Source organism: Rhinoderma darwinii, chromosome 11 (assembly GCF_050947455.1).
Source record: "Rhinoderma darwinii isolate aRhiDar2 chromosome 11, aRhiDar2.hap1, whole genome shotgun sequence".
Taxonomy (NCBI): domain Eukaryota; kingdom Metazoa; phylum Chordata; class Amphibia; order Anura; family Rhinodermatidae; genus Rhinoderma; species Rhinoderma darwinii.
Genome location: NC_134697.1, coordinates 96294806 through 96322051, shown reverse-complemented (window position 1 = coordinate 96322051; position 27246 = coordinate 96294806). Strand labels below are relative to the sequence as shown.

Sequence of the window (27246 nt, the reverse complement as noted above, 5' to 3'; positions counted from 1 at the left end):
ACACGTATACAAAACCCGACCATGTATGTGACACGTATACAAAACCCGACCATGTATGTCACCTGTATACAAAATCCAACCATGTATGTGACACGTATAGAAAACCCAACCATGTATGTGACCTGTATACAAAACCCGACCATGTATGTGACATGTATACAAATCCCGACCATGTATGTGACACGTATACAAAATCCGACCATGTATGTGACACGTATACAAAATCCAACCATGTATGTGACACGTATAGAAAACCCGACCATGCATGTGACACGTATACAAAACCCAACCATGTATGTGACACGTATACAAAACCCAACCATGTATGTGACACGTATACAAAATCCAACCATGTATGTGACCTGTATACAAAACCCGACCATGTATGTTGCACGTATACAAAACCCGACCATGTATGTGACACGTATACAAAACCCGACCATGTATGTGACCTGTATACAAAACCCGACCATGTATGTCACCCGTATACAAAGCCCGACCATGTATGTGACCTGTATACAAAATCTGACCATGTATGTGACCTGTATACAAAACCCGACTATGTATGTGACACGTATACAAAATCCAACCATGTATGTGACACGTATAGAAAACCCGACAATGTATGTGACACGTATACAAAGCCCGACCATGTATGTGACACGTATACAAAACCCGACCATGTATGTGACACGTATACAAAATCCAACCATGTATGTGACCTGTATACAAAACCCGACCATGTATGTCACCCGTATACAAAGCCCGACCATGTATGTGACCCGTATACAAAATCCGACCATGTATGTGACCTGTATACAAAATCCGACCATGTATGTGACCTGTATACAAAACCCGACCATGTATGTGACACGTATACAAAATCCAACCATGTATGTGGCACGTATACAAAACCCGACCGTGTATGTGACATGTATACAAAACCCGACCGTGTATGTGACACGTATACAAAACCCGACCACGTATGTGACACGTATACAAAACCCAACCACGTATGTATCACGTATACAAAACCCAACCATGTATGTGACACGTATACAAAACCTGACCATGTATGTGACCTGTATACAAAACCCGACCATGTATGTCACCCGTATACAAAGCCCGACCATGTATGTGACATGTATACAAAACCCGACCATGTATGTGACACGTATACAAAACCCGACCATGTATGTGACACGTATACAAAACCCGACCATGTATGTGACACGTATACAAAACCCGACCATGTATGTCACCCGTATACAAAATCCAACCATGTATGTGACACGTATAGAAAACCCAACCATGTATGTGACCTGTATACAAAACCCGACCATGTATGTGACACGTATACAAATCCCGACCATGTATGTGACACGTATACAAAATCCGACCATGTATGTGACACGTATACAAAATCCAACCATGTATGTGACACGTATAGAAAACCCGACCATGCATGTGACACGTATACAAAACCCAACCATGTATGTGACACGTATACAAAACCCAACCATGTATGTGACACGTATACAAAATCCAACCATGTATGTTACCTGTATACAAAACCCGACCATGTATGTTGCACGTATACAAAACCCGACCATGTATGTGACACGTATACAAAACCCGACCATGTATGTGACCTGTATACAAAACCCGACCGTGTATGTGACACGTATACAAAACCCGACCATGTATGTGACACGTATACAAAACCCGACCACGTATGTAACACGTATACAAAACCCAACCATGTATGTCACCCGTATACAAAGCCCGACCATGTATGTGACCTGTATACAAAATCCGACCATGTATGTGACCTGTATACAAAACCCGACCATGTATGTGACACGTATACAAAATACAACCATGTATGTGACACGTATAGAAAACCCGACCATGTATGTGACACGTATAACAAAACCCGACCATGTATGTGACACGTATACAAAACCCGACCATGTATGTGACACGTATACAAAATCCAACCATGTATGTGACCTGTATACAAAACCCGACCATGTATGTCACCCGTATACAAAGCCCGACCATGTATGTGACACGTATACAAAACCCGACCATGTATGTGACACGTATACAAAACCCGACCATGTATGTGCCACGTATACAAAACCCGACCATGTATGTGACACGTATACAAAACCCAACCATGTATGTGACCTGTATACAAAACCCGACCATGTATGTGACATGTATACAAAACCCGACCATGTATGTGACCTGTATACAAAACCCGACCATGTATGTCACCTGTATACAAAGCCCGACCATGTATGTGACACGTATACAAAACCCGACCATGTATGTGACACGTATACAAAACCCGACCATGTATGTGACACGTATACAAAACCCGACCATGTATGTGACACGTATACAAAACCCAACCATGTATGTGACACGTATACAAAATCCAACCATGTATGTGACCTGTATACAAAACCCGACCATGTATGTTGCACGTATACAAAACCCGACCAAGTATGTGAAACGTATACAAAACCCGACCATGTATGTGACACGTATACAAAACCCGACCATGCATGTGACACGTATACAAAACCCAACCATGTATGTGACACGTATACAAAACCCAACCATGTATGTGACACGTATACAAAATCCAACCATGTATGAGACACGTACCAAAACCCAACAATGTATGTGACACGTATACAAAACCCGACCATGTATGTGACACATATACAAACCCCGACCATGTATGTGACACGTATACAAAACCCAACCATGTATGTGACACGTATACAAAATCCAACCATGTATGTGACACGTATCCAACTCCCGACCATGTATGTGACACGTATGCAAACCCCGACCATGTACGTAACACGTATACAAAACCCGACCATGTATGTGACACGTATACAAAACCCGACCATATATGTGACACCTATCCAAAACTCTACCATGTATGTGACACGTATACAAAACCCGACCATGTATGTGACACGTATACAAAACCCGACCATATATGTGACACCTATCCAAAACTCTACCATGTATGTGACACGTATACAACACCCGACCATGTATGTGACCTGTATACAAAACCCGACCATGTATGTGACCTGTATACAAAACCCGACCATGTATGTGACCCGGATGCAAAACCCGACCATGTATGTGACACGTATACAAAGCCCGACCATGTATGTGACCTGTATACAAAACCCGACCATGTATATGACACGTATACAATCTCCGACCATGTATGTGGCACGTATACAAAACCCGACCATGTATGTAATACGTATACAACACCCGACATGTATGTGACACGTATACAAAACCCGACCATGTATGTGACACGTATACAAAACCCGACCATGTATGTGACACGTATACAAAACCCGACCATGTATGTGACACGTATACAAAACCCAACCATGTATGTGACACGTATACAAAATCCAACCATGTATGTGACCTGTATACAAAACCCGACCATGTATGTTGCACGTATACAAAACCCGACCAAGTATGTGAAACGTATACAAAACCCGACCATGTATGTGACACGTATACAAAACCCGACCATGTATGTGACACGTATACAAAACCCAACCATGTATGTGACACGTATACAAAACCCAACCATGTATGTGACACGTATACAAAATCCAACCATGTATGTGACACGTACCAAAACCCAACAATGTATGTGACACGTATACAAAACCCGACCATGTATGTGACACATATACAAACCCCGACCATGTATGTGACACGTATACAAAACCCAACCATGTATGTGACACGTATACAAAATCCAACCATGTATGTGACACGTATCCAACTCCCGACCATGTATGTGACACGTATACAAACCCCGACCATGTATGTAACACGTATACAAAACCCGACCATGTATGTGACACGTATACAAACCCCGACCATGTATGTAACACGTATACAAAACCCGACCATGTATGTGACACGTATACAAAACCCGACCATATATGTGACACCTATCCAAAACTCTACCATGTATGTGACACGTATACAAAACCCGACCATGTATGTGACACGTATACAAAACCCGACCATGTATGACACGTATACAAAACCCAACCATGTATGTGACACGTATACAAAACTCTACCATGTATGTGACACGTATACAAAACTCTACCATGTATGTGACACGTATACAACACCCGACCATGTATGTGACCTGTATACAAAACCCGACCATGTATGTGACCCGTATACAAAACCCGACCATGTATGTGACCCGGATACAAAACCCGACCATGTATGTGACACGTATACAAAGCCCGACCATGTATGTGACCTGTATACAAAACCCGACCATGTATATGACACGTATACAAACTCCGACCATGTATGTGGCACGTATACAAAACCCGACCATGTATGTAATACGTATACAACACCCGACATGTATGTGACACGTATACAAAACCCGACCATGTATGTGACACGTATACAAAACCCAACCATGTATGTGACACGTATACAAAATCCAACCATGTATGTGACCTGTATACAAAACCCGACCATGTATGTTGCACGTATACAAAACCCGACCAAGTATGTGAAACGTATACAAAACCCGACCATGTATGTGACATGTATACAAAACCCGACCATGTATGTGACACGTATACAAAACCCAACCACGTATGTGACACGTATACAAAACCCAACCATGTATGTGACACGTATACAAAATCCAACCATGTATGTCACCCGTATACAAAGCCCGACCATGTATGTGACACGTATACAAAACCCGACCATGTATGTGACACGTATACAAAACCCGACCATGTATGTGCCACGTATACAAAACCCGACCATGTATGTGACACGTATACAAAACCCAACCATGTATGTGACCTGTATGCAAAACCCGACCATGTATGTGACACGTATACAAAACCCGACCATGTATGTGACCTGTATACAAAACCCGACCATGTATGTCACCTGTATACAAAGCCCGACCATGTATGTGACACGTATACAAAACCCGACCATGTATGTGACACGTATACAAAACCCGACCATGTATGTGGCACGTATACAAAACCCGACCATGTATGTGACACGTATACAAAACCCAACCATGTATGTGACACGTATACAAAATCCAACCATGTATGTGACCAGTATACAAAACCCGACCATGTATGTTGCACGTATACAAAACCCGACCAAGTATGTGAAACGTATACAAAACCCGACCATGTATGTGACACGTATACAAAACCCGACCATGTATGTGACACGTATACAAAACCCAACCATGTATGTGACACGTATACAAAACCCAACCATGTATGTGACACGTATACAAAATCCAACCATGTATGTGACACGTACCAAAACCCAACAATGTATGTGACACGTATACAAAACCCGACCATGTATGTGACACATATACAAACCCCGACCATGTATGTGACACGTATACAAAACCCAACCATGTATGTGACACGTATACAAAATCCAACCATGTATGTGACACGTATCCAACTCCCGACCATGTATGTGACACGTATACAAACCCCGACCATGTATGTGACACGTATACAAAACCCGACCATATATGTGACACCTATCCAAAACTCTACCATGTATGTGACACGTATACAAAACCTGACCATGTATGTGACACGTATACAAAACCCGACCATGTATGACACGTATACAAAACCCAACCATGTATGTGACACGTATACAAAACTCTACCATGTATGTGACACGTATACAAAACTCTACCATGTATGTGAGACGTATACAACACCCGACCATGTATGTGACCTGTATACAAAACCCGACCATGTATGTGACCTGTATACAAAACCCGACCATGTATGTGACCCGGATCCAAAACCCGACCATGTATGTGACACGTATACAAAGCCCGACCATGTATGTGACCTGTATACAAAACCCGACCATGTATATGACACGTATACAAACTCCGACCATGTATGTGGCACGTATACAAAACCCGACCATGTATGTAATACGTATACAACACCCGACATGTATGTGACACGTATACAAAACCCGACCATGTATGTGACACGTATACAAAACCCGACCATGTATGTGACACGTATACAAAACCGACCATGTATGTGACACGTATACAAAACCCAACCATGTATGTGACACGTATACAAAATCCAACCATGTATGTGACCTGTATACAAAACCCGACCATGTATGTTGCACGTATACAAAACCCGACCAAGTATGTGAAACGTATACAAAACCCGACCATGTATGTGACATGTATACAAAACCCGACCATGTATGTGACACGTATACAAAACCCAACCACGTATGTGACACGTATACAAAACCCAACCATGTATGTGACACGTATACAAAATCCAACCATGTATGTGACACGTACCAAAACCCAACCATGTATGTGACACGTATACAAAACCCGACCATGTATGTGACACGTATACAAAACCCGACCATCTATGTGCCACGTATACAAAACCCGATCATGTATGTGACCTGTATACAAAACCCGACCATGTATGTCACCTGTATACAAAGCCCGACCATGTATGTGACACGTATACAAAATCCAACCATGTATGTGACACGTATACAAAACCCGACCATGTATGTGACACATATCCAAACCCGACCATGTATGTGACCTGTATACAAAACCCGACCATGTATGTGGCACGTATAGAAAACCTGACCATGTGACACGTATGTAGTCACCGGTTCTGGGTAGTGGCCACAACCTTTCCTACCTGTAATAAGACGAGATGTTTGGCTTATATGGAATTTTTTAGGCCATAACCGTGGCGGCTCCTGGTAACTAGACCCAGCTGTGTGATCTGATATAATGTCATACATCGGGAAAACACGGCACCACTCAGTTCCCCTCATCCATGACAGGCAGCTAGACCTACAGAGTTAGGAGCCGTCTCCCGCGGTACCCACTACACACATCCCACATTTTTGGTGCAGATTGCACACTGAAAAACCGCTACAAATACAGTACATTGCATGTAGATGGGATGTTCAAAACCCTATCCATACGTAGCGGGAAAAATCAACGCGGAATTCAGGGCATGCTGTGGATTTTAGACTCTGAATCATGTAAATTCTAGTGTGGATTTCATCCTTTGCAATTAGTTAGATCCAAGGACAAATCCAGACAGGACCTCTTAGCTTACAATGGGGACCGTCAATTTCCGCCGTGCATGCACGAAATCTGCGGAAGATGTGAATACAGCCTTAGAAGGGTAAGTTTGGTTGTCCGTATAGTGTCGAGCTGGTACAAGTGCTCGGCCGTGTCGGAGAATTTGTAACTGGAATGATAACCTTACTGTGCAACAGAGTTTCTCTCTGCTCATAGTAAGACGAAAATCTGAGGACAACTCTGGGTAGTTATTCTCATTTACCAGACTGGGTCTTCTCTTTTATTAAAGGGGTTGTCCTTGGGATTGGTCATCAATATCGGATCGGTCATCAATATCGGATCGGTGGAGCTCGACTCCCGGCACCCACCTCGATCCATTTACTGTTTACCAGGTGTGGCGCCGCACACATCCATAGTGGCTGTGCCTGGGATAGTAGCTCAGTCCCATTCACTTAAATGGGACCGGAACTACACCCCTATAGATGTGATATTTTAATCTTCCCCCATCGAGCTTTGTAATGTTTCAACCTATCACCTCAATAACAGCAGAACAGGACACCTAACCCCTTGTCAAATATTAGAAAGACGCAGAAGAACTTTATTAAACTGCATTAATGAACATCCACACTATATTAACAGATATACTTATGTTCTAAGCATATACAATAATTAAATTAAGCTTTACGGGGGGAAGGGAAAGTGTTGTGCGGCTTTCCTTCGTATGCTGGTTTCCCAGCATGCATTGCCAGTCTGTGGGAGAAGTGCTTTTTTCTGACGAGCAGAAAGGAGTCTTTTTGGCAACAGTGGTCTTCCAATGTCTAGGAGATCTAGTGACAGGACAGGCAGGAAAAACCAGGACATGGTTTTTGGGGGTGTCATGTAACAGACGGGCAGTTTTGTTTTGGCAAAACGGGGGTCCTTCTGAGTGTGCAAAATATTTATAGGCCTACTCTGTCCATCATGACATCTCTTACTACTCTTGGTCTAGTTGAAGATGTTGTTCACCAGTTTAACACCCTATGTAACCTCTTTATGGCAAAATACTGTAGTGAAGGCCTTCAGGCTGGGACAGTAATGGGGAAAACCATATGGAATGCGCACCGGGTAACGATTTTCAACAGTGAGAACAGGTGTGCTCAGCTCTTTTGTGACAAGTAGACGTGGTAATCTTCAAGTGAACTAGAATAAGGGTCCTCTCACACGGGCCGGGTAAATGAGCGCCGATCAACGAGACAGCTCGTTGATCGGCGATCGTTTGCTTCTTTGCACGGTACTACGATCGCTCGTCCCCATACATTTCTCCGTTTATTCCCTGTGCTGCCGACAACTATAAGATTTCATGCTGCATAAACGATACGATCAGTCGATGATCGAGCGTTTGCCCGATAATTGTCCCGTGTAAAAGGGCCTCAAGGGAAGACACGATAGTCTCTCAAGGTTGTCTGACAACATTATTCCCATCTTGTGATCAGGATGATAAAACTTTATTCAGCTTTGGCAGCAACCCGCTTTAACCCATAGTGAGTTCTTTGATGTTTTGCAACGTTGGACTGGTTGGAGAAGCACTTCCCACACTCGGGGCAGGGGTATGGCTTCTCACCAGTATGGACAACCTGATGTTTAATGAGATTAGACTTGATGGCGAAGCCCTTGCCACATTCAGAGCACAGAAAAGGCCTTTCTCCCGTGTGGATTCGCTGGTGTTTAACGAGGTTAGATTTGCTGGTAAAACCTTTTCCACAGTCGGGACAACAAAACGGTTTTTCGCCAGTGTGGATTATCTGATGCTTGACGAGATCTGAACTGCTTGTAAAACACTTTCCGCACTCAGTGCAAGAATATGGCCTTTCCCCTGTGTGTATTCTCTGGTGCGCTACCAAGTTTGTGTTGGTGGAGAAACATTTCCCGCAGGAAGGGCAAGGGAATGGCTTCTCCCCCGTGTGTGTCCTCTGGTGGGCCACCAGCTCAGAGTTACAGGTGAAGTCCTTTCCGCAGTCTGGGCAGGAGACTACTCGTCCTGAGTGCATCCTCTGGTGCTTAACAATGCCGGACTTGCTGGTAAATGTTTTCCCGCACAGAGAGCAGTCATAGAGTTTCCGAGAAGTTTCCTGAGGCGTAGAAGTTTGGTTGGCAATGAAAACGGAATCATAGTCAATGCGCACAAAGTCCGACTGTGGAACTTTAGCCCCGTCCTTGGGCTCATCTTTAACAGGAGTTGGAGTGAAATCTGTCTGAGTGTGCTCCGAGCGCATGTAAATTTTGGCATCAAGATCCTTTTCCATATTCACGTGTTCATCTTGTGCATGTTCAGTGCTTGCATCAGAGTTTATAAGGTTGTCATCTTCACAGGAGGCAGAGTTATCGGCCACGTATCTCACCGGCTGTCCCTTCCTCTTCCGGGGCTTGCACATGTTTGGATAGTGTCTGATTGGACTGATGTTGACCATGTTTTTAGTTTCGGAAACCACCTTGTCAAGTGAATCGCCCAGATCTATTGGAGAGACACGATTGATCATATTAGTGAGTAGCTAACCAGTACCTAACTAATTACAAACACAAAAAAACAACTATTCACGAGTCAAATGCGTAGGCTTTCGACACAAAAATGAGCTTGACCGACTGTGACCTTTAAAGGGGTTGTCCCAAGATTAAATGTTACCCCCTAACGACAGGATAGGTGATAACATGTTGATCGGTGGGGATCCAACAACTGGGTCCCCACCGATTACGAGAATGGAGGTCCCGTTACTCCGAATGACTGGAGCGGCAGGTCGGGCATGCGCCCAACTGCTCCATTCATTCTCTATGGCACTGCCAGCTATTTTTTTTAATGTTTTGATACTTTTGCACAATGTAAGCTCATTTCATGGAAAAAAAATCCAAGACCAAGACCTCTAACTTTTTTATTTTTCCATCGATGTAGCCACGCGTGGGCTTGTTTTTTGCGGGATGTTTTTGAATAAAACCATTTTGGGTTGCATTTAAATGATTCATTAACTTTTATTATTTCTCGTTAATCATTGGAGGACACAGCACCATGGATTTATGCTCTTACAACTAGGAGGTGACACTAGGTAGGAAAGAGCTATGCTCAAGCAGGTTATACCCTTCCCACAGACACTGGCTGATTCAGCTTTGTACGAAAGCAGTAAGAAAAAAATCCACAATCATGTCCATGGTCCCGGGAGAAAATCAAAGAGTCAGAACGACAGGTACCGGGCCCAAAATCTTGTTTTTTTATTGATCATTGTGGGACACAGCATCATGGGACGTCCTAAAGCAGTTCCAGAGGGTCGGAAAAAAAACTAAGTAAAAATCCAGTCTTGCGACCCGCCTAACATGCAGCGGCCGCCAACATTCTTCAACCCTGACTGGCATCAGCAGAGGCCAAAAAATGAATATAGTAAAACTTGGTGAACGTGTGAAGCCCAGGAACCAGTCTTGCAAAACTGAGCAACTGAAGCTTGATGCCTGACCGACCAGGAGGCACCAACAGCCCTTGTGGAATAGGCAGTAACCCAAAGGGGAGGAACTTAACCCCTGGACTGATAGGTTACAAAAATCACAGAGTCAATCCAACACACAATAGTGGCCTTCGATGCCACCAAACTCTTGTGTGGACCTTCAGGAATAACAAGAAAAAAGAATCGGAGCGCCGAAACGCTCTGTCGCGGCCAGATAGATTCGGACTGCTCTTATCAAATCAAGGCAATAGAAAGTCTGCTCTCTCGGATGAAATGGGGAGAAGTATGTTCTCTACCTTCGCCACCAGAAAAGCTGCCTTCCAAGAAAGGAGATGCAGTCAAATGTTTCGGCAAGGTTTAAAAGGAATAACCTGAAGAGGACCGAGAATGAAACGAAGATCCCAAGGCTCAATGGGATGTCTGAACGGAGCAACCCCCTGCAAAAATGTCTTCACCTGAGAATGAAAAGCTAAAGTCCTTTGAAAAAGAATTGTCAGAGCGGAAATCTGACCCCTCAGGGAAGATAAACCAATTCCCTGTTTAAGGCCAGATTGAAGGAAGGACAGGACTACGTCATAAAATAGACGTTTTTGCATTCACACCAGCAGAAAGAAGCCTTCCAGGTGCGGTGGTATATCTTGGCTGATTGAGGTTTTCTGGCCTTTAACATCGTCTACATCACTAACTCAGACGGACCCTGGGCCCTCAGAATCTCGGCTTCAACAGCCACGTCGTTAAATGCAAAGTAAAGTGGGGTGGAATAGCGGACCTTGGGGAAAGAAGATCAGGTAGAAGCGGAAGACGCCATGACACATCCGCGAGAAGGTAGACTAGATCTGCATACAAAACCCGGTGGGGCCAGTCTGGAGCCACCAGAATCGTGAGAACGCCCTCCCTCTTGAGAACTCCGGGAGTGGAGCAATAGGCGGATCCACAGAAGGAGCTACAGACCACAATGAAACCAAATTCTCCTGAAAAATAAAACCAAAGTATCTGCGCGTTTAGAAACACCAAACCGCCTGTCCGGATGTCTCCACTCCTTAGTTAATCATTTCTCCAATTTGCTATGGCTCGGGAAACATAGCTTGTGGTGCAATGGTGCTTCCTCCTCAGAGGGGGAGATGGGGTTTTTAGACTAATGGTGTCTCTTACCGCACGTATTAACGCCTGCATAGCAGATGGCAACTGCGATTCCTATTATGACTCTGAATACAAATGTGAGGAAAGAGACTGATCCACCATGGAGGCAACCTGATCATTATAGACTGCAATGGGACCCCCCTGGAAAGAGCTTGACGAAGAACGAGACTTGCCTAAGGCACCTCTGCTCCTTTTATGGGGGTCTACTGCGAAAAGTAGACTGAGTATTAACCAAACGAAAGGAAGTAGGGCGAAATTTGGGAAGGCAAACGCTCCAATTACTAAACCATGGACTGGGATAGTCTGGAAATGTCCACTAGGACCTGAGCAAAAGACATTATCCACTCAGAGGGAGCTACAGCCTCAAGGGAGGGATCATCTGGGGGTCCTGGATAGCATGCATTGAGGGCACCATGGGGTAGGCTGGCCACAATTTAAACTTTCTATCACAACTGCCACAGGCATAAAAAGTAGCCAGGCTGCCTGCTAACAGAGAAGATATGACAGAAAACAAACAGCAATGTCTAGAGAAGAAAATAAATCCCTGAGGAAGTACAAGAACAAACAATACAGCCAAAAGGCTGGACTACCAGACCCTTGGAGCCGTGTGCCCTGGCAGATGAAGACCGGGGCGGGCTGACCACAGAAAATGAACTGAAACAAAGCGGACGTTCTCAAGCCCATTTGGAAAGTGGTGCCGGTGAGGGGAGGACGCCAGCGTCCTACAGACGTAAGCGCAGCCTCCTGAGAATGTCTTCATCCAATCAAGAGAAGACTCGTGGAAGAAGGCCATTGGCTGAAAAAAGACACCTAAAAGGCCAGGGGTTGACCAAAAATGGAGGAAACAACTGTGGCCTAGGTTAGACACAAGCCGGGGCTAAATTAAAAAGCCAGGCCTCACTGACCGCGGAACAAGCGATGCGAACGCTGAAAATTTCAAAAACGGAGCTTGTCCATCAAAGGACCAGAGGTGCGAAAGTAGGGGGTAAACTCCTAGAAAAGGAATCACGACCCAATAATACCAGCCCCTAGAGAAGGGGACTCACAGCACTTCCCCAGACAAAAAAAAAAAAGAAGGGGGATGGGAACATACTTACCCTTTGTCTTCTATGGGTGCATGCAGGGGGTCACATCCTCAGTAACCTTGAACCAGCCAGTATCGCCTCCTAGTGGTAGGAGCATAAACCCATGGTGCTGTGTTCAATGATTAACGAGAAATAATAAAAGTCAATGAATTATTTAGCCCAAAACGGTTCTATTAAAAAATATTAATCATCCCGCAAAAAACAAGTCCACATATGGCCACATCGGTGGAAAAAGAAGGTTAAGGCTGATGGAACTCAGCTACATAAAAAAAACATATTTTTTTTCCATGAAATTAGCTTTTATTGTGCAAAAGTAGTAAAACATAAAAAAAAACAAGACATATTTGATATTGACCCACAGACTAAAAGTAGTTTGTTATTTATCCTGCACAGTGAACGGGGCAAAATTTACAACGTAAAAAAAAGTTGGGGGAATTGATGTTTTTTCTATTCCCTCCCAGAAAGGGTTAAAAAAATATATAATCAAAAAGTTAAATGTGCCATTGAAAAATACAACTCATGGGGCAAAAAACAAGCCCTCGTGCAGCTACGTCCTGGTAAAAACAAAAAATGTGGTGACCCAAAAACAAAATTCTGGGGTCTTGAAGAGGTTAAAGCTCCAACGAGGCTGCGTCCATAAGGGGTTAAGCATAAATACATTAAAGACATAGACTCTACATGTAAGAACATATAATCTTACTCAGTGAACTTAGTGTTTGGTGGTTCTCCATAATCATCATGTCCATGTTACTAACTGGGTCGCGCCCTAAACGTTCCCACTCCTCCATGGTGAAATTTAAAGTGACGTCTTCATCTCCTCTCGGAACCTGACACCACGAAAATAATAATAAGGTCGTCATTAACCAATTATCCAGACATCTTTCTTGGTCTTAATGTATAATGTTGGAGAAGCCCTCTCACCTCTCCGGTCAGCAGATGAATGATCTTGTTGGTGAGGTCTAGGATCTTCTGATCGTTGTTCCTCTCATGGATCAGTGAGTGAGTAGGAGGTACTGCGATAGAGCTTTGGGTTCTCACACTGAATTCATCGGAAACACTACTATCTCCAGTTTGGTCAGAGGACTTCTTAACAACAATATAATCCTAAAATTAAAAAAAAAAAAATCAACAAAAACACTAAAAAGAAGAAAAACCTATATCTACCCACCCATAGGATGAAGATCCTTACATGAAACCAATCCCCTCTTGACTATTTTTCCTTATATCTGGTCTGAGTTGACTTCCGAGGTTACTTTCCTCTCCACGTTCACCGTCCACACATCCAATCATCTCCATACCCCACTACGTTTTCATAAAACCCAAGACTTTCCATGTTCAGACCCTTCATCAGCCAGGTATCTCACCTGTGGTGTTCACTCATCCCTAGTGGCTACCGTGAGATCTGTAAACAAGGCGCAGTACCAATGTCAACATCCGGGGCTGCTGTCATGTCGACCTTCCCCGGATTACCCGCTCCGGTCCTACATGATTCCAGTATTCGTCAACGACAGCACTCCGTGTGGTATCAAAAAATGTGTCGATCCAAGATCTCAAAACAAAATGACCTTCCGATCTATACACATAGCTTGAAAAAGGCCCGACTATATGGGCGGAATCGTCCTTTTACAATGTTGGACCAATAAGTGTTTCGATACCCTACCAGGCGCGATTGCTGTCGGTGACGAATATTGGTAAACTTTCTAAGTAGATACCCAATTCCAAAATTTTTGTTCTTTCTACGTGCATATAATAATACACTTCTCTTCATTCCAGCCCAGCTTGATCCACAGCACAGCGTGATCTCGCGAGATCACACTGTGACGTCACTTCCTCCCGCAGGTCCTTCACCGGAGCGTCGGAAGAGTCAATAGACATCACTTCCAGCCGTCCAAGAAGGTTAACTCGAATCTGCAGCAGCTTCAGTGTGCAGGTAAGTATAGAAAACTCCCTATAGACAAGCACATTCATTTTTTAAAAGGTGCCCAAACGCTCCGGTGAAGGACCTGCGGGAGGAAGTGACGTTACAGCATGATCTCGCGAGATCACGCTGTGCTGTGGATCAAGCTGGGCTGGAATGAAGAGAAGTGTATGATGCTGATTGGTCGGCCTAGAGGACCAGAACAAGTTTTTGATTTTTTTTTCCTCTTGGCATGCCAGCCATCATAACTTTTTTATTTTTTATTCGACGTAGCAGTAGGAGACTTTTTTGCGGGACAAGTTGTACTTTATGAAGGTGACATTTTTTGGTACATTTACATTATCGTTCAATTTATATCTTGGGAAAAATACAGAAAAAAAGCAGTTCCGCTGGAGTTTTCAGTTATTTATTTTTTACAACATGCACCGATCCTCATAAATGATGCTATAAATTTATCGTGCAAGTTGCTACGGTCGTGACGATACCAAAAATGTGTTTATTATTTTATGTTTTTGGACTTATATTTAAAGTTTATTTATTGTTAAAAAATGTGCATTGTGTGTATTTTATCTACTGATCTTTTCTTCATATCTCCTTTTTTTTTTATTCAGTTAATTTTTTTTTTTTTCTAATCCCATAAGGGAATTTTACATTTTGAAATTAATTTTTTAACTATAATATACTGGAATATATTTATATATTGATAGTACACAGGCAGTTGTTAGGACAGAACTCAGTACAGGAAATATGGTCAAACAGCCCTGGGGTCCTTCAATGGACTGTCTGCCCATATATGGTATGTCACTCCATCGCATCATAGGGATTCCCTGTGATGCGATCAAAGTGGGATCCCCCCCTCACTCTGTCCCTTTGAATGCTACAATCAGCTCTGATTTAGACGAAGATCAACGTATTCTCTGATCTCCGCCAATAGAGCGGGGCAGTGGCTGTGTATTACAGCCGTGGCCCTGCTCCTGATCGCACAGGCACATTCTCTGAGCCCGTGCGGAAAGCAGGACGGGTATGCTCGTCCTGATGCGGCGACGTCCTACGGCTCATGATGAGGATTCTTGTCCAGCAGTAAAATAAATAATGACCTTCTTCATTCTGGTGTTAGTCCTCACATCCTCCAGTGGTGGCACAAAACCTTCTTACAGTAATATCCACCATTCGGGCCTGTGAAATTCAGATTTTCTCTACCTCATGGACCTTCAAATCCCAAATCTCGGTAGTCCCTCTCATTGAGAAAACTAATAGTCAGGCCACTAGTCATAATCTCCACAATATTCACCTCTCCAGTCAACAGGTAGATAATCTCCAGGGTGAGGTTTAGGATCCGGTCAGGGATCTGACCTCTGTCCATCTTCTACGACTTGATGGGATCCCCCTTGTTTCAATTGTGATGTCCAGATAGTTCCCACCTGTAGTAACAAAAGGAGTGTGAATTAGTCAGTATGTGTCACACCACACGCTTGCATATCCTGTCTCTTACTCCGTTGCTTCCCGATGGGTGTCTACAGAGGGTTGTCCCCAGACTATTTAAACCCACAACACTACTGGACCCCACCCTTGCTTATTTGGGACACCCATCTATGCTAAAAGTACTTGCAACGCCAGGAGGTACCACACTGCCATCAAGCCATCACACCAATTTGCCCTGGATAAACGTACCGTGTATTCCCCTTAGCCGACCATATGGCCGTCAGAATTTTTTTTGCCTGATTTCTCCTTCGATCCGACCACACAGGCTCTGAAGACAAAGGCAATATGGAGAATATGAATCTCATAATGCTCAAACTAGCACTGCCCAGCCTCAGAGAAAGCAGACGAGACCATAGACCAGCAGCGGGTCACCAACCAGCGAGCACGCTACAGAAGGGCTTCTCAACTTTTTTCTCCCCAACTAGGACATGGTGATGTCTGGGCCTCACCGTTGTTCAAAGTTCCATGCTTAAATCAAAAATGTGTCTCAATTTATCTTTAATTTTGTGTCCTGAGCCTAGTATAACATTACATTGAGAATAAAAGGAGTCACTTCTATTGCTAAATCAAAGATTGGTGAAGCCAGAGAAAGGTCTGTGCAGCATATGATAAACAGGTAACACCTATATATAGATAACTCAGGATCCACCATTCATAATAGACTGATCCTTCCTGTTCTGTAGAGATCACTTCTCAGCAGTCATCTCATTATCACCACAGGCAGGATTACACTGACAGGTTACCCCTATATATAGATAACACAGGATCCACCGTTCATAATAGACTGATCCTTCCTGTTCTGTAGTGATCACCTCTCAGCATCCTCTTATTATCATCACAGGCAGGATTACACTGACAGGAAACACCTATATATAGATAACACAGGATCCACCATTCATAATAGACTGATCCTTCCTGTTCTGTAGTGATCACCTCTCAGCATCCTCTTATTATCATCACAGGCAGGATTACACTGACAGGTTACCCCTATATATAGATAACACAGGATCCACCTTTCATAGCAGACTGACCCTTCCTGTTCTGTAGAGATCACTTCTCAGGATCATTTCATTATCGTCACAGGCAGGATTACGCTGACCAGTAACACCTATATACACATAACACTAGATAATACAGGATTCACCATTCATAATAGACTGACCTTTCCTGTTCTGTAAAGATCACTTCTCAGCATACATCTCATTATCATCACAGGCAGGGTTACACTGACAGGTAACACCTATAAACAGATAACACAGGATCCACCATTCATAATAGAATGACCTTTCCTGTTCTGTAGAGATCACTTCTCAGTATCATCTCATTATCATCACTGGTAGGATTACACTGACAGGTAGCACCTATATACAGATAACACAGGATCCACCATTCATAATAGAATGATCTTTCCTGTTCTGTAGAGATCACTACTCAGTATCATCTCATTATCATCACTGGTAGGATTACACTGACAGGTAGCACCTATATACAGATAACACAGGATCCACCATTCATAATAGAATGATCCTTCCTGTTCTGTAGAGATCACTACTCAGTATCATCTCATTATCATCACTGGTAGGATTACACTGACAGGTAGCACCTATATACAGATAACACAGGATCCACCATTTATAATAGAATGATCCTTCCTGTTCTGTAGAGATCACTACTCAGTATCATCTCATTATCATCACTGGTAGGATTACACTGACAGGTAGCACCTATATACAGATAACACAGGATCCACCATTGACAATAGGCGATGGACACAGCTCTCTACCTCCCCCTCCCTGTGCAGTGACAGAGCATGCCCACAACACTCTCCCATAAAAGTCAATATGGTTTTCTTATATCCATATGACTGCTGTAAAGCAAATCTCAGAACTGCTGTTCACATCTGGAACAAGGCAAGCAAGATGGATGCTCAAAATTCATGCACAGAAAATTAAAATAAAGTTATATACAATAGGTTATAAAAACAGATTAGGAAAATAAACATTTCCGTACATTTACAAAGATGGCGGGAGGTCATTCCTGCAAAGTGCCATGGGGGAGGGCAATGGGTTACAATGACATCTGGAGTCCTAACAAAGGCAAAGCGTAATAGACAGCCTGCCCGACCAGAGCATCAGCAGCATTCTGGCCGAGGACTCCGGGACTAGAGAAGCCCTTGGTGTTACTGTCAATATATGGACAGTGACATCAGGGGCTCCTCCAGTCCCGGAGCGCTTCTGATGCTCTGGTCGGAGACTCCGTAGTTGTAAGCCCCTGACATCACTATCCATATATGGACATTGACAGTAGGGGATCCCTCTAGGAGCGAAATCCCTGGCCAGAGCATTGCCGACGCTTTAGCTGAGGATTCCCGTGTTACAAGGCCCATAACGTCACTGTCCATATATGGACAGTGATGTCAGGGACTTCCCCGGGCTCATTGATTAAAGTAGCGCTGTACCTGGGGAGTTGGGGAGACGTATCCCACTGTATGACTATACAGTGGGATACATTGGTGCCTTCTGTCGGAGGTATACCAGGCACAGCTCCGTACACTTGGCAGTGGCTGTGTCGGGTACTGCAGCTCTTTGCGGCTCATTCCAGGGAACTGCAGTACCAGACACAGCCACTACCAAATGAATGGCGCTGTGCCAGGTAAACAATAAGGTTGTAGCGCTCACCAGAGTGCCGTGGCCCTATTGATCAGTGGAGGGTGTCAGTAGTTGGACTCCACCCATCTGATATTGATGACATATACTGAGTCCATGAAAATCCCTTCAAGCTCCAAAATATCTGTGTCCTTTAGGGGTTAAAGAGGACCTATCACCTCTCGTGACATTTCTGCTTTACTAATCACTTGTATCCTGTAATTCTAGAGCCCCTCTGTTATTCCTCCTGGCAATGTTTAAATTAATTAAAAACTGCCTATTTCCCATTCCCCTGTCAATGGGGCGTGTCTCTACACACTGTCCAATCGCTGCTGACAGTACCAGACACACCCTATCAACAAGGAGAATGGTAACGCCCACCTGTCAATTCATTCATTCATTCATACATTTTTCCAGGAGGAATAACAGAGGGACGACACAACGCAGAGTTCTAAGAGGAGATGTTCCAGAATCGTTATATCGTTGGGAATAAGGACACCTCAGGAGAAGCGACAGAACGAGACATAATACAAAGCAAAAATCCATACATACCCTCTGTATATACGTACACAATATATCATGCTTGTACTAGGGGGGGGATATAGTGACAGTGATGAGGAGTGCATACATAGATTAGCTATACATCTAGTGGCTGTATATAAGGACAGGGATGATATATATATATATATATACATATATACTGTATATATATATATATATATGGGCAGGGTAGGGGAGTATACACACATATAGGAGGTATATAAAGAGCAGGATGAGCAGTATACACATATATCCGGGGTATATGAGGACTGTATGTATGTAGTAGATATATACTGTATATATAGATCACATGACTAACCTGCTCTCCCTGTTACCCGCAGACTAGGAGCGGAAGGTTGAACCGGAAGCAGTCAGTCGTAGCCCCGCCCAATGACCCTGCTCACACAAGGCTACAACAAGATGGCCGCGGTATCCTCTGGTCGTGGTTTCTACTTCCGGTATTTGGAACGCATACTCCGGCAGTGTTTTGTTGACAACGACAGGGACGAGCAGCGGAGCGAAGGAGATAGGGAGGTGAAGACAGACATTGTCGGGAGCCTTTATCTAGCGGGTAATCCTCATATATCCTCCATGTACTTGTGTGTGACTAACGTCTCACCTTATTATCACCCTGCAGGGAGGTGTCGTCGGCGATATTTTTTAGATATAAGCCCCACCCCTTAATATCTACAGGCCACACCCCCAACTAATGAACTCATCACATTGGCTATACAATTCTAAACATATGGCGTAGTCACTGTTTAACCCTTTCCCTGCCGCCTGTTTAACCCTTTCGCTGCCACGACAAATTTCACACATTTGACATACACAAAAAAAGAATAATTAAATCTTACGGTTAAGGGTGATAACCAATCCCGTCAGAGGAGTAGGACAAGGGAATGCCGGACGCAACGGACGCTGCCTGCGGAACCCATTGACTTTAATGGGTTCTGTCAGGGTATCCGTGGTTGTACCGGAAACAATAATGCAGAATGCTGCGCTATTTTTTCCTCTAATTTCTGGCGGATCTGAGACGGAGGTCCCTAACGGAGTCTCCAATTCAGATGTGAACAGGCCCTTAGAATGTACTATTGTAACTGAAACAGATGGGAGAAAGCATGCACACAGAAAGATACACTCTATACTGTATTGAAAACGGGCACAAACTGACTGTCCCGGAGGACCTTAAGGTTCAGCTCACACTTTACATCGAACATCACTGCCAAGGGATGACTTTATCACTGCGGCTTCAGCCAATCGGTGCATAGCACTAAATAGATATCAAAAGAGAGGCGTGGCTGTGTCACCTGCCGATGCAGCAATTACAGCACAGAAAAGTAAAAAATTGCCTTCTAAAGGGGAATCGGTATGACTTTTCAGGCTGCAATCTTTATTCCTTTTAAGACCCCCTTGTATGAGGTTTGCAATCTTCGGCATTCATTAGCTCTTATGTATCAGCACAGCTTTATTCCAGTACTGCTTTCTAATTCTACAGCCCATGAGGGATCTCTTGTGCTGACAGATACTGATGCCGAGGGGTTTGCGAATTCGCACAATTTCCCTTGCAGAGTGTCCGTGGATTCTCTCCTTTCTCTCTATACTGATAGCCTGGTCGTGTGATTTCTCCTACCTCCCCCTGTACTCGACTCCCTATTTAGGCCTTATTCACACGAACGTAGGGAAAATCGGACATGAAATACAGACATTTTTCACGTCCGAGTTTCACGCTTGTGGGACCCGTTTTCACAGATCCCCATAGACTTGTCTATGGCGGGATCCGTGAAAACGGAAGAAAATATTTTTCAACGGACCCTTCACACAACGGACCCTTGAAACAACGGCCCCATTGAAATACATGCGTCCACGTGACGGCTGTTGTTTTAACATACGTATTCGACATTCGTGTGAATAAGTCCTTACGCTGTGATCCTGAACACTTGGATGCTTTCCTCCCTCTCCACACTCTGATTTTCCATGTACAACCTCCGCCCCTTCCCTGATACTATCTCTCACACTTAGGGCTTATTCAGACGAACGTATAAATAGTCCGTGTGACGGCCGTATGTATTTCTATGGGGCTGTTCACACGGCCGTTGTTTTAATGGCGCGTGTGAAGGGCCCGTGAAAAAATAGGACACGTCCTAGTTTTGTCCGTTTTCACGGATCCCTCAATAAACTCAAGTCTATAAGGGATCCGGGAAAAGGGTCCCACATGGGTGCAAATTGGACTTGAAGAACGTTAAGAGAAAGAATAGAGAGCAGATAATGTCATCCCCCGACAGGAGCAGTGTTTTGTCGGATTTATGTCAGAAATTGCAGGACAACCAGCTAGGTGAAGGAGTTGCACAGACTTTACAGCAGCAAAATGGTAAGAAACTTTTAATGAAGACTTTTTAGAAAGTCGCTTAATTTTTCATTTAGGAAGCAAATAAACAAAAACATTCCCCCTCTCGTGTCTTTTTCTATATTGTTTTTCAAAAAATAAATAGAAAATAACAGTTAAAAGCCAATACAGGGCACATATACCCAGAAAGGAAATAACAGAAGTTATTTACATGTCAGCCAGAGATTGTGAGCCCAGCTCAGGAAGTTTGACAGGAGAGAGCTGACATATTTGGGGACCTAAGGGAGGAAAGCATTAGACAGAAAGAAACAAAATCTCCAGTAAGTTGTAATGAGCCCCATAACAAATCAGCCGAGACTATTCACGTCAGGCTAATAGACATGCCCTACAAATGGAGGTCAACTCCAAATCCTTACAGTACTTGCGGCTAAATGACTAACGAATATGATATCTGAAGAGGTACTGTCCACCTGGTTAGACCAGGACAGGTAGATACCACCTCAGGAGGCCTAGGCTTTAGGAAGATCCCTCATATGTGGAGCTTAGTGGACGAGGACTCAGATGTCGATCTTACTGGACGAGGACTCGGATGTCGAGCTTACTGGACGAGGACTCGGATGTCGAGCTTACTGGACGAGGACTCGGATGTCGAGCTTACTGGACGAGGACTCGGATGTCGAGCTTACTGGACGAGAACTCGGATGTCGAGCTTACTGGACGAGGACTCGGATGTCGAGCTTACTGGACGAGGACTCGGATGTCGAGCTTATTGGACAAGGACTCGGATGTCGATCTTAGTGGACGAGGACTCAGATGTCGATCTTAGTGGACGAGGACTCAGATGTCGATCTTAGTGGACGAGGACTCAGATGTCGAGCTTACTGGACAAGGACTCAGATGTCGAGCTTACTGGACGAAGACTCAGATGTCGAGCTTAGTGGACGAGGACTCAGATGTCGAGCCTACTGGACGAGGACTCAGATGTCAAGCTTACTGGACGCGGACTCGGATTTCGAGCTTACTGGACTCGGATATCGAGCTTACTGGACGAGGACTCAGATGTCGAGCTTACTGGACGAGGACTCAGATGTCGAGCTTAGTGGACGAGGACTCAGATGTCGAGCCTACTGGACGAGGACTCAGATGTCGAGCTTCGTAGACGAGGACTCAGATGTCGAGCCTACTGGACGCGGACTCAGATGTCGAACCTACTGGACGAGGACTCAGATGTCGAGCCTACTGGACGAGGACTCAGATGTCGAGCCTACTGGACGCGGACTTAGATGTCGAGCCTACTGGACAAGGACTCAGATGTCGAGCCTACTGGACGAGGACTCAGATGTCGAGCCTACTGGACGAGGACTCAGATGTCGAGCCTACTGGACGAGGACTCAGATGTCGAGCTTCGTGGACGAGGACTCAGATGTCGAGCCTACTGGACGAGGACTCAGATGTCGAGCCTACTGGACGCGGACTCAGATGTCGAGCCTACTGGACGAGGACTCAGATGTCGAGCCTACTGGACGAGGACTCAGATGTCGAGCCTACTGGAGGAGGACTCAGATGTCGAGCTTCGTGGACGAGGACTCAGATGTCGAGCCTACTGGACGAGGACTCAGATGTCGAGCTTCGTGGACGAGGACTCAGATGTCGAGCTTACTAGACGCGGACTCAGATGTCGAGCCTACTGGACGAGGACTGCTGTGCTTGGAGAAACTTTTGTGATTTTAGCTGAATTTATTGTTCTTTTTCTTGTCCACCTTCCTTGCATACATTGATGTGGTCCACATGGTTGACAGTTTTACATCTGCTGCCGAAATTCATGCTTTTAAACATCTCTGTCTCTGTAGGAGTCATCACCCATCTTCCGTCATGTACGAAGAGGACTGAGCTGAAATTAGACACCATCACGGATGCTCCACCGTGGTCACTGATATATGAGAGGAGCCATGATGAGAAGATCCTAGACCTCACCAACAAGAACATCGAGCTGCTCGAGAGGTGGGAATGCTGGGATAGGAATGGATAACGTATCTGGGTGATCACTATGTGTGACAGGATCTTATAATGTTTTTACTTCACGCAGGAGATTATTGGAAAGGACTCAAGAAGGAAGTCCTGATGGAAAACCACCAGCAACTCAAAGCTCTATGTAAGATATTCTGCTAGACTATGGCCATACGTACGTCACCCATCAACACCTTTCTATATATGTCCAACTGTACGGGCCTGCCTGTGCTTAGACACTTACATGATAGGATAAAATATTATCTTGACAATGTCACCTCAGGGCTAATGGTTGTTTTTTCCCCTCCCAACAGGTGGACTGAAAGATTCTGTTATTGAATATCAAGTCACTTACATTAAAGAAGAACATGTGTCCTGTGGTGAAGGTCATCTTGGTGACGCTGACATTTTTGTTCCCCCGTATCACACACAACAGTGTCCATCAACTGCTATTAAGGAGGAACCCTTCTGCTATGAAGATGAAACTCTCATTTACTCACATAAGTATACACCCACAGGTCCTATACAACAGTATACGTCTAATGCTATAAAGGAAGAGCCCGCCTTTTATGAGGAACCCCACATAGACCAAGTCAGTTACACACCCAAAGGTCAAATGCAATACACATCTAATCATATAAAGGAGGAACCAGTTTCGTGTGCTAGAGGAAGCCTCACAGACCCCAACGTTGATATACTCTCAAGTCTTACACTACAGTATCAATCTACTCATGTTAAAGAAGAATCGGACTCCTGTGATGGAGGAAACACGACAAGCCCTACCAGTTATAAACCCACAGATCATCTACAGCAGTATCCACGTACTCGTATTAAGGAGGAACCGGTACTATCTGATGGCGGAGACCTCACAAACCCGAACTTGCTTACAAATTATACAGTATATCCATCTATTCGTATTAAGGTGGAACCGCGATCTCAAGAAACGGGACATTTACCAGTTACTAATACATATTCTCCCACAGATCTTACATCACAGTGTCCACCTATTCATATTAAAGAGGAAGCGGTATCTGGGGGTGGATTTAACCCTGCCCTGTATACACCCACAGATCATGCACACCATCCATCTGCTAATATTAAAGCGGAAGCAGACCCACGTGATGGAGGAGACCTCACTGATCCCATCACTGATCACACACTACACTATCAGTCTACTCATGTTAAGGAGGTACCAGTCCCATGTGACATAAACAGCACACATTCTGAAATTTGTACCCCCTCACATTATACACAGTACTATCCATCTGCTCACATCAAGGAAGAACCAGTTTCGAATGTTGGAGAACATCTCAAGAACATGGAGATTCATACACAGATATGTTCTCCAAGTTGTGACGATGAGGAAACTGATTCATGTGATGAAGCGGATTTCTCAAATGTTTATACATCCCAAGAACAAGGTCCAGTCAATGGTGGTGTCCAACATTTGAATAGAGGCATTGGCTTACAAAAGAGTAACATGGACTATAATCAAAATAGTAATCATTCTCTTTCAATCTACCACCAGACCGCTCAGTCCACAGACTTCACTTTTAAGTGTCTTGAGTGTGAGGTATATTTTACTAGTAAGTCAGAGTTGGAGGAACATCTCACACTTCACAGGGGTAAGAAGACACATGTATGTTCTCATTGTGGTAAGTGTTTTTCATACCAGTCCCAGCTTCTGATACATGAAAGGACCCACACAGGCGAGAAGCCTTTTACATGTTCCGAATGTGGCAAATGCTTCAACCAGTATGTCCACCTCGCGATCCATTTGATGAGCCACACAGGAGAGAAGCCATATGTGTGTTCAGAATGTGGAAAAAGTTTTAATAGGAAAACAACTCTTACAATCCACCAGAGAATCCACACGGGTGAGAAGCCATTCCACTGTTCTCAATGTGGAAAATATTTCAGTACAAGCTCAAATCTTATTAAACATCAGCGTGTGCACACAGGAGAGAAACCATACTCGTGTTCTGAGTGTGGAGAGTTTTTTGTTCACTATACCCAACTTATCAGACACCAAGCCAACCATACTTCGGAAAAGCGATTTTCTTGTCCCGAATGTGGAAAATCATTTTCACAAAAGGCCCAATTTTTTCGACACGAAAGGTTTCACAAAGCAGATAACACCTATTCGTGTTCTGAGTGCAACCAATGTTTCAAGCAGTACAAAGAGCTCCTAGTTCACCAGTCGACTCATACAGGACAGAACCCCTTCGAATGTCGGGAGTGTGGGAAACAATTTGATAAAAAGTTGACACTGATCTCACATCAGAGATTTCACTCTGGGGAAAAAACATTTTCCTGTTCCGAATGTGGTAAATCTTTCAGCTTAAGCTCCAATCTTGCTAAACATAAAAAAGTTCATGACAAGAAGACAAATTATTGTCCGGAAGGTGGAGAGCTTTTCGATCATGAGACACAGCTTGAGAGACATCAGGCCAACTGTCCTGGAGAGGAGACGTTGTCATGTTCTGTTTGTGAGGGACGATTTAGAGAGAACACTTCTCTTGTTGAGCACATGATGATTCACAGATAATACAAAACATCTTTTATTAGAACGGCCGTACGAAATATGATATCCCAAAAAACGAAGGGGTATTCCCATTTAAGACATTTATGGCATATCCACGGTGTAGGAGATACATGTCTGATCTATTTGGGTTCCAGCTCTGGGCCATGCACCTATCTTCACAAAGGGGGTCATGCAACCCTGTTTGACTGTCTCCGTAACTCTATACATAGAAGTGAATGGAAAGAGACGCACACATCCGCGGCCACCTCTCCATTCATTCTCTGGCCGTACGTAATCACCTAAATCAGGATGGGGATCGGATGACCCTGGTTCTGGAGATAGAAGTGAGAACTACATCTATCAGATATTTATGGTATGTCCTGGTGATATGCCATAAATGTCTAAGATGGATATAACCCTTTATAGGTAGATCCACTCTGAAGAATGTAGGTGCTGTACTTTATAAAATAATACCTTTTGATACGACTCACTTTATAGTAAACTACAGTAGAAAATACTTTGGAGAAACAATAAAAATGGTTTTTCTGCGTCCGTTTGATGTTTTTTATGCATCTTTGAGGAGGATTTTTTTACATTTTGTTGTAACTGTACATAAAAATTTAAATTTGAAAAATTCAGTTTTAATTTTGACCACTAGTAGTCATTAGAGGGACCTACGATTAGCAAATTTTTGGGTATCTTCCTAACAAAAAAGGATTGCTTAAAAGGAATCTATCACCATGGACCCCCCCCCCCCCCGATCTACTGTAATAAGTGAAAAGCTTACCGTTTTCTGCTGCAGGAACGATACGATCAGCCGATGAAGAAGCATTTGCTTGTTCATCGGCATTTCGTTACGTTGCCCTGTTTACACAATCGGGAACGAACGT

General features: G+C 44.0%; 2 protein-coding genes across 6 annotated transcripts in view; one reads left to right on the top strand and one right to left on the bottom strand.

The window, feature by feature from the left end:
• LOC142663404 (uncharacterized) overlaps window positions 1-26908 on the top strand; it is a 47560-nt gene extending 20652 nt beyond the window's left edge. Inside the window, exons 1-4 of one of the 4 annotated variants that reach the window (XM_075842018.1) lie at window positions 19965-20052; window positions 23676-23826; window positions 23912-23977; window positions 24147-26908. In XM_075842018.1, the coding sequence (XP_075698133.1) occupies window positions 23947-23977; window positions 24147-26380 (2265 nt within the window). In that variant the 5' untranslated portion in view covers window positions 19965-20052; window positions 23676-23826; window positions 23912-23946 and the 3' untranslated portion in view covers window positions 26381-26908. Of the gene's footprint in view, window positions 1-7220; window positions 7311-19822; window positions 20053-23675; window positions 23827-23911; window positions 23978-24146 lie in introns of those variants that run through there. The other 3 variants (XM_075842016.1, XM_075842015.1, XM_075842017.1) reach the window with 3 other exon arrangements.
• LOC142663441 (gastrula zinc finger protein XlCGF48.2-like) lies at window positions 7775-19934 on the bottom strand. 2 transcript variants are annotated; one of them, XM_075842094.1, is made up of 5 exons: window positions 19801-19934; window positions 16106-16235; window positions 13818-14000; window positions 13597-13723; window positions 7775-9698 (listed from the first exon to the last, which is right to left on the bottom strand). In XM_075842094.1, exons 2-5 carry the CDS (start codon window positions 16175-16177, stop codon window positions 8692-8694), a joined length of 1389 nt encoding a protein of 462 aa, XP_075698209.1. In that variant the 5' UTR covers window positions 16178-16235; window positions 19801-19934; the 3' UTR covers window positions 7775-8691. The 2 variants fall into 2 exon arrangements, with proteins under 2 accessions (XP_075698209.1, XP_075698210.1); XM_075842095.1 differs by lacking the exon at window positions 19801-19934 and adding an exon at window positions 16486-16551.
• Window positions 26909-27246: the final 338 nt, after the last annotated feature.

What these genes read in the sequence shown, in the direction of transcription:
- LOC142663441 (XM_075842094.1), bottom strand. Translation starts at nt 16,177, where the DNA reads ATGGACAGAGGTCAGATCCCTGACCGGATCCTAAACCTCACCCTGGAG. An exon ending in TTCATCTGCTGACCGGAGAG is followed by an intron (nt 13,724 to 13,817) that starts GTGAGAGGGCTT and finishes TCGTGGTGTCAG; the next exon opens with GTTCCGAGAGGAGATGAAGA. An exon ending in CCAAACACTAAGTTCACTGA is followed by an intron (nt 9,699 to 13,596) that starts GTAAGATTATAT and finishes TCTCTCCAATAG; the next exon opens with ATCTGGGCGATTCACTTGAC.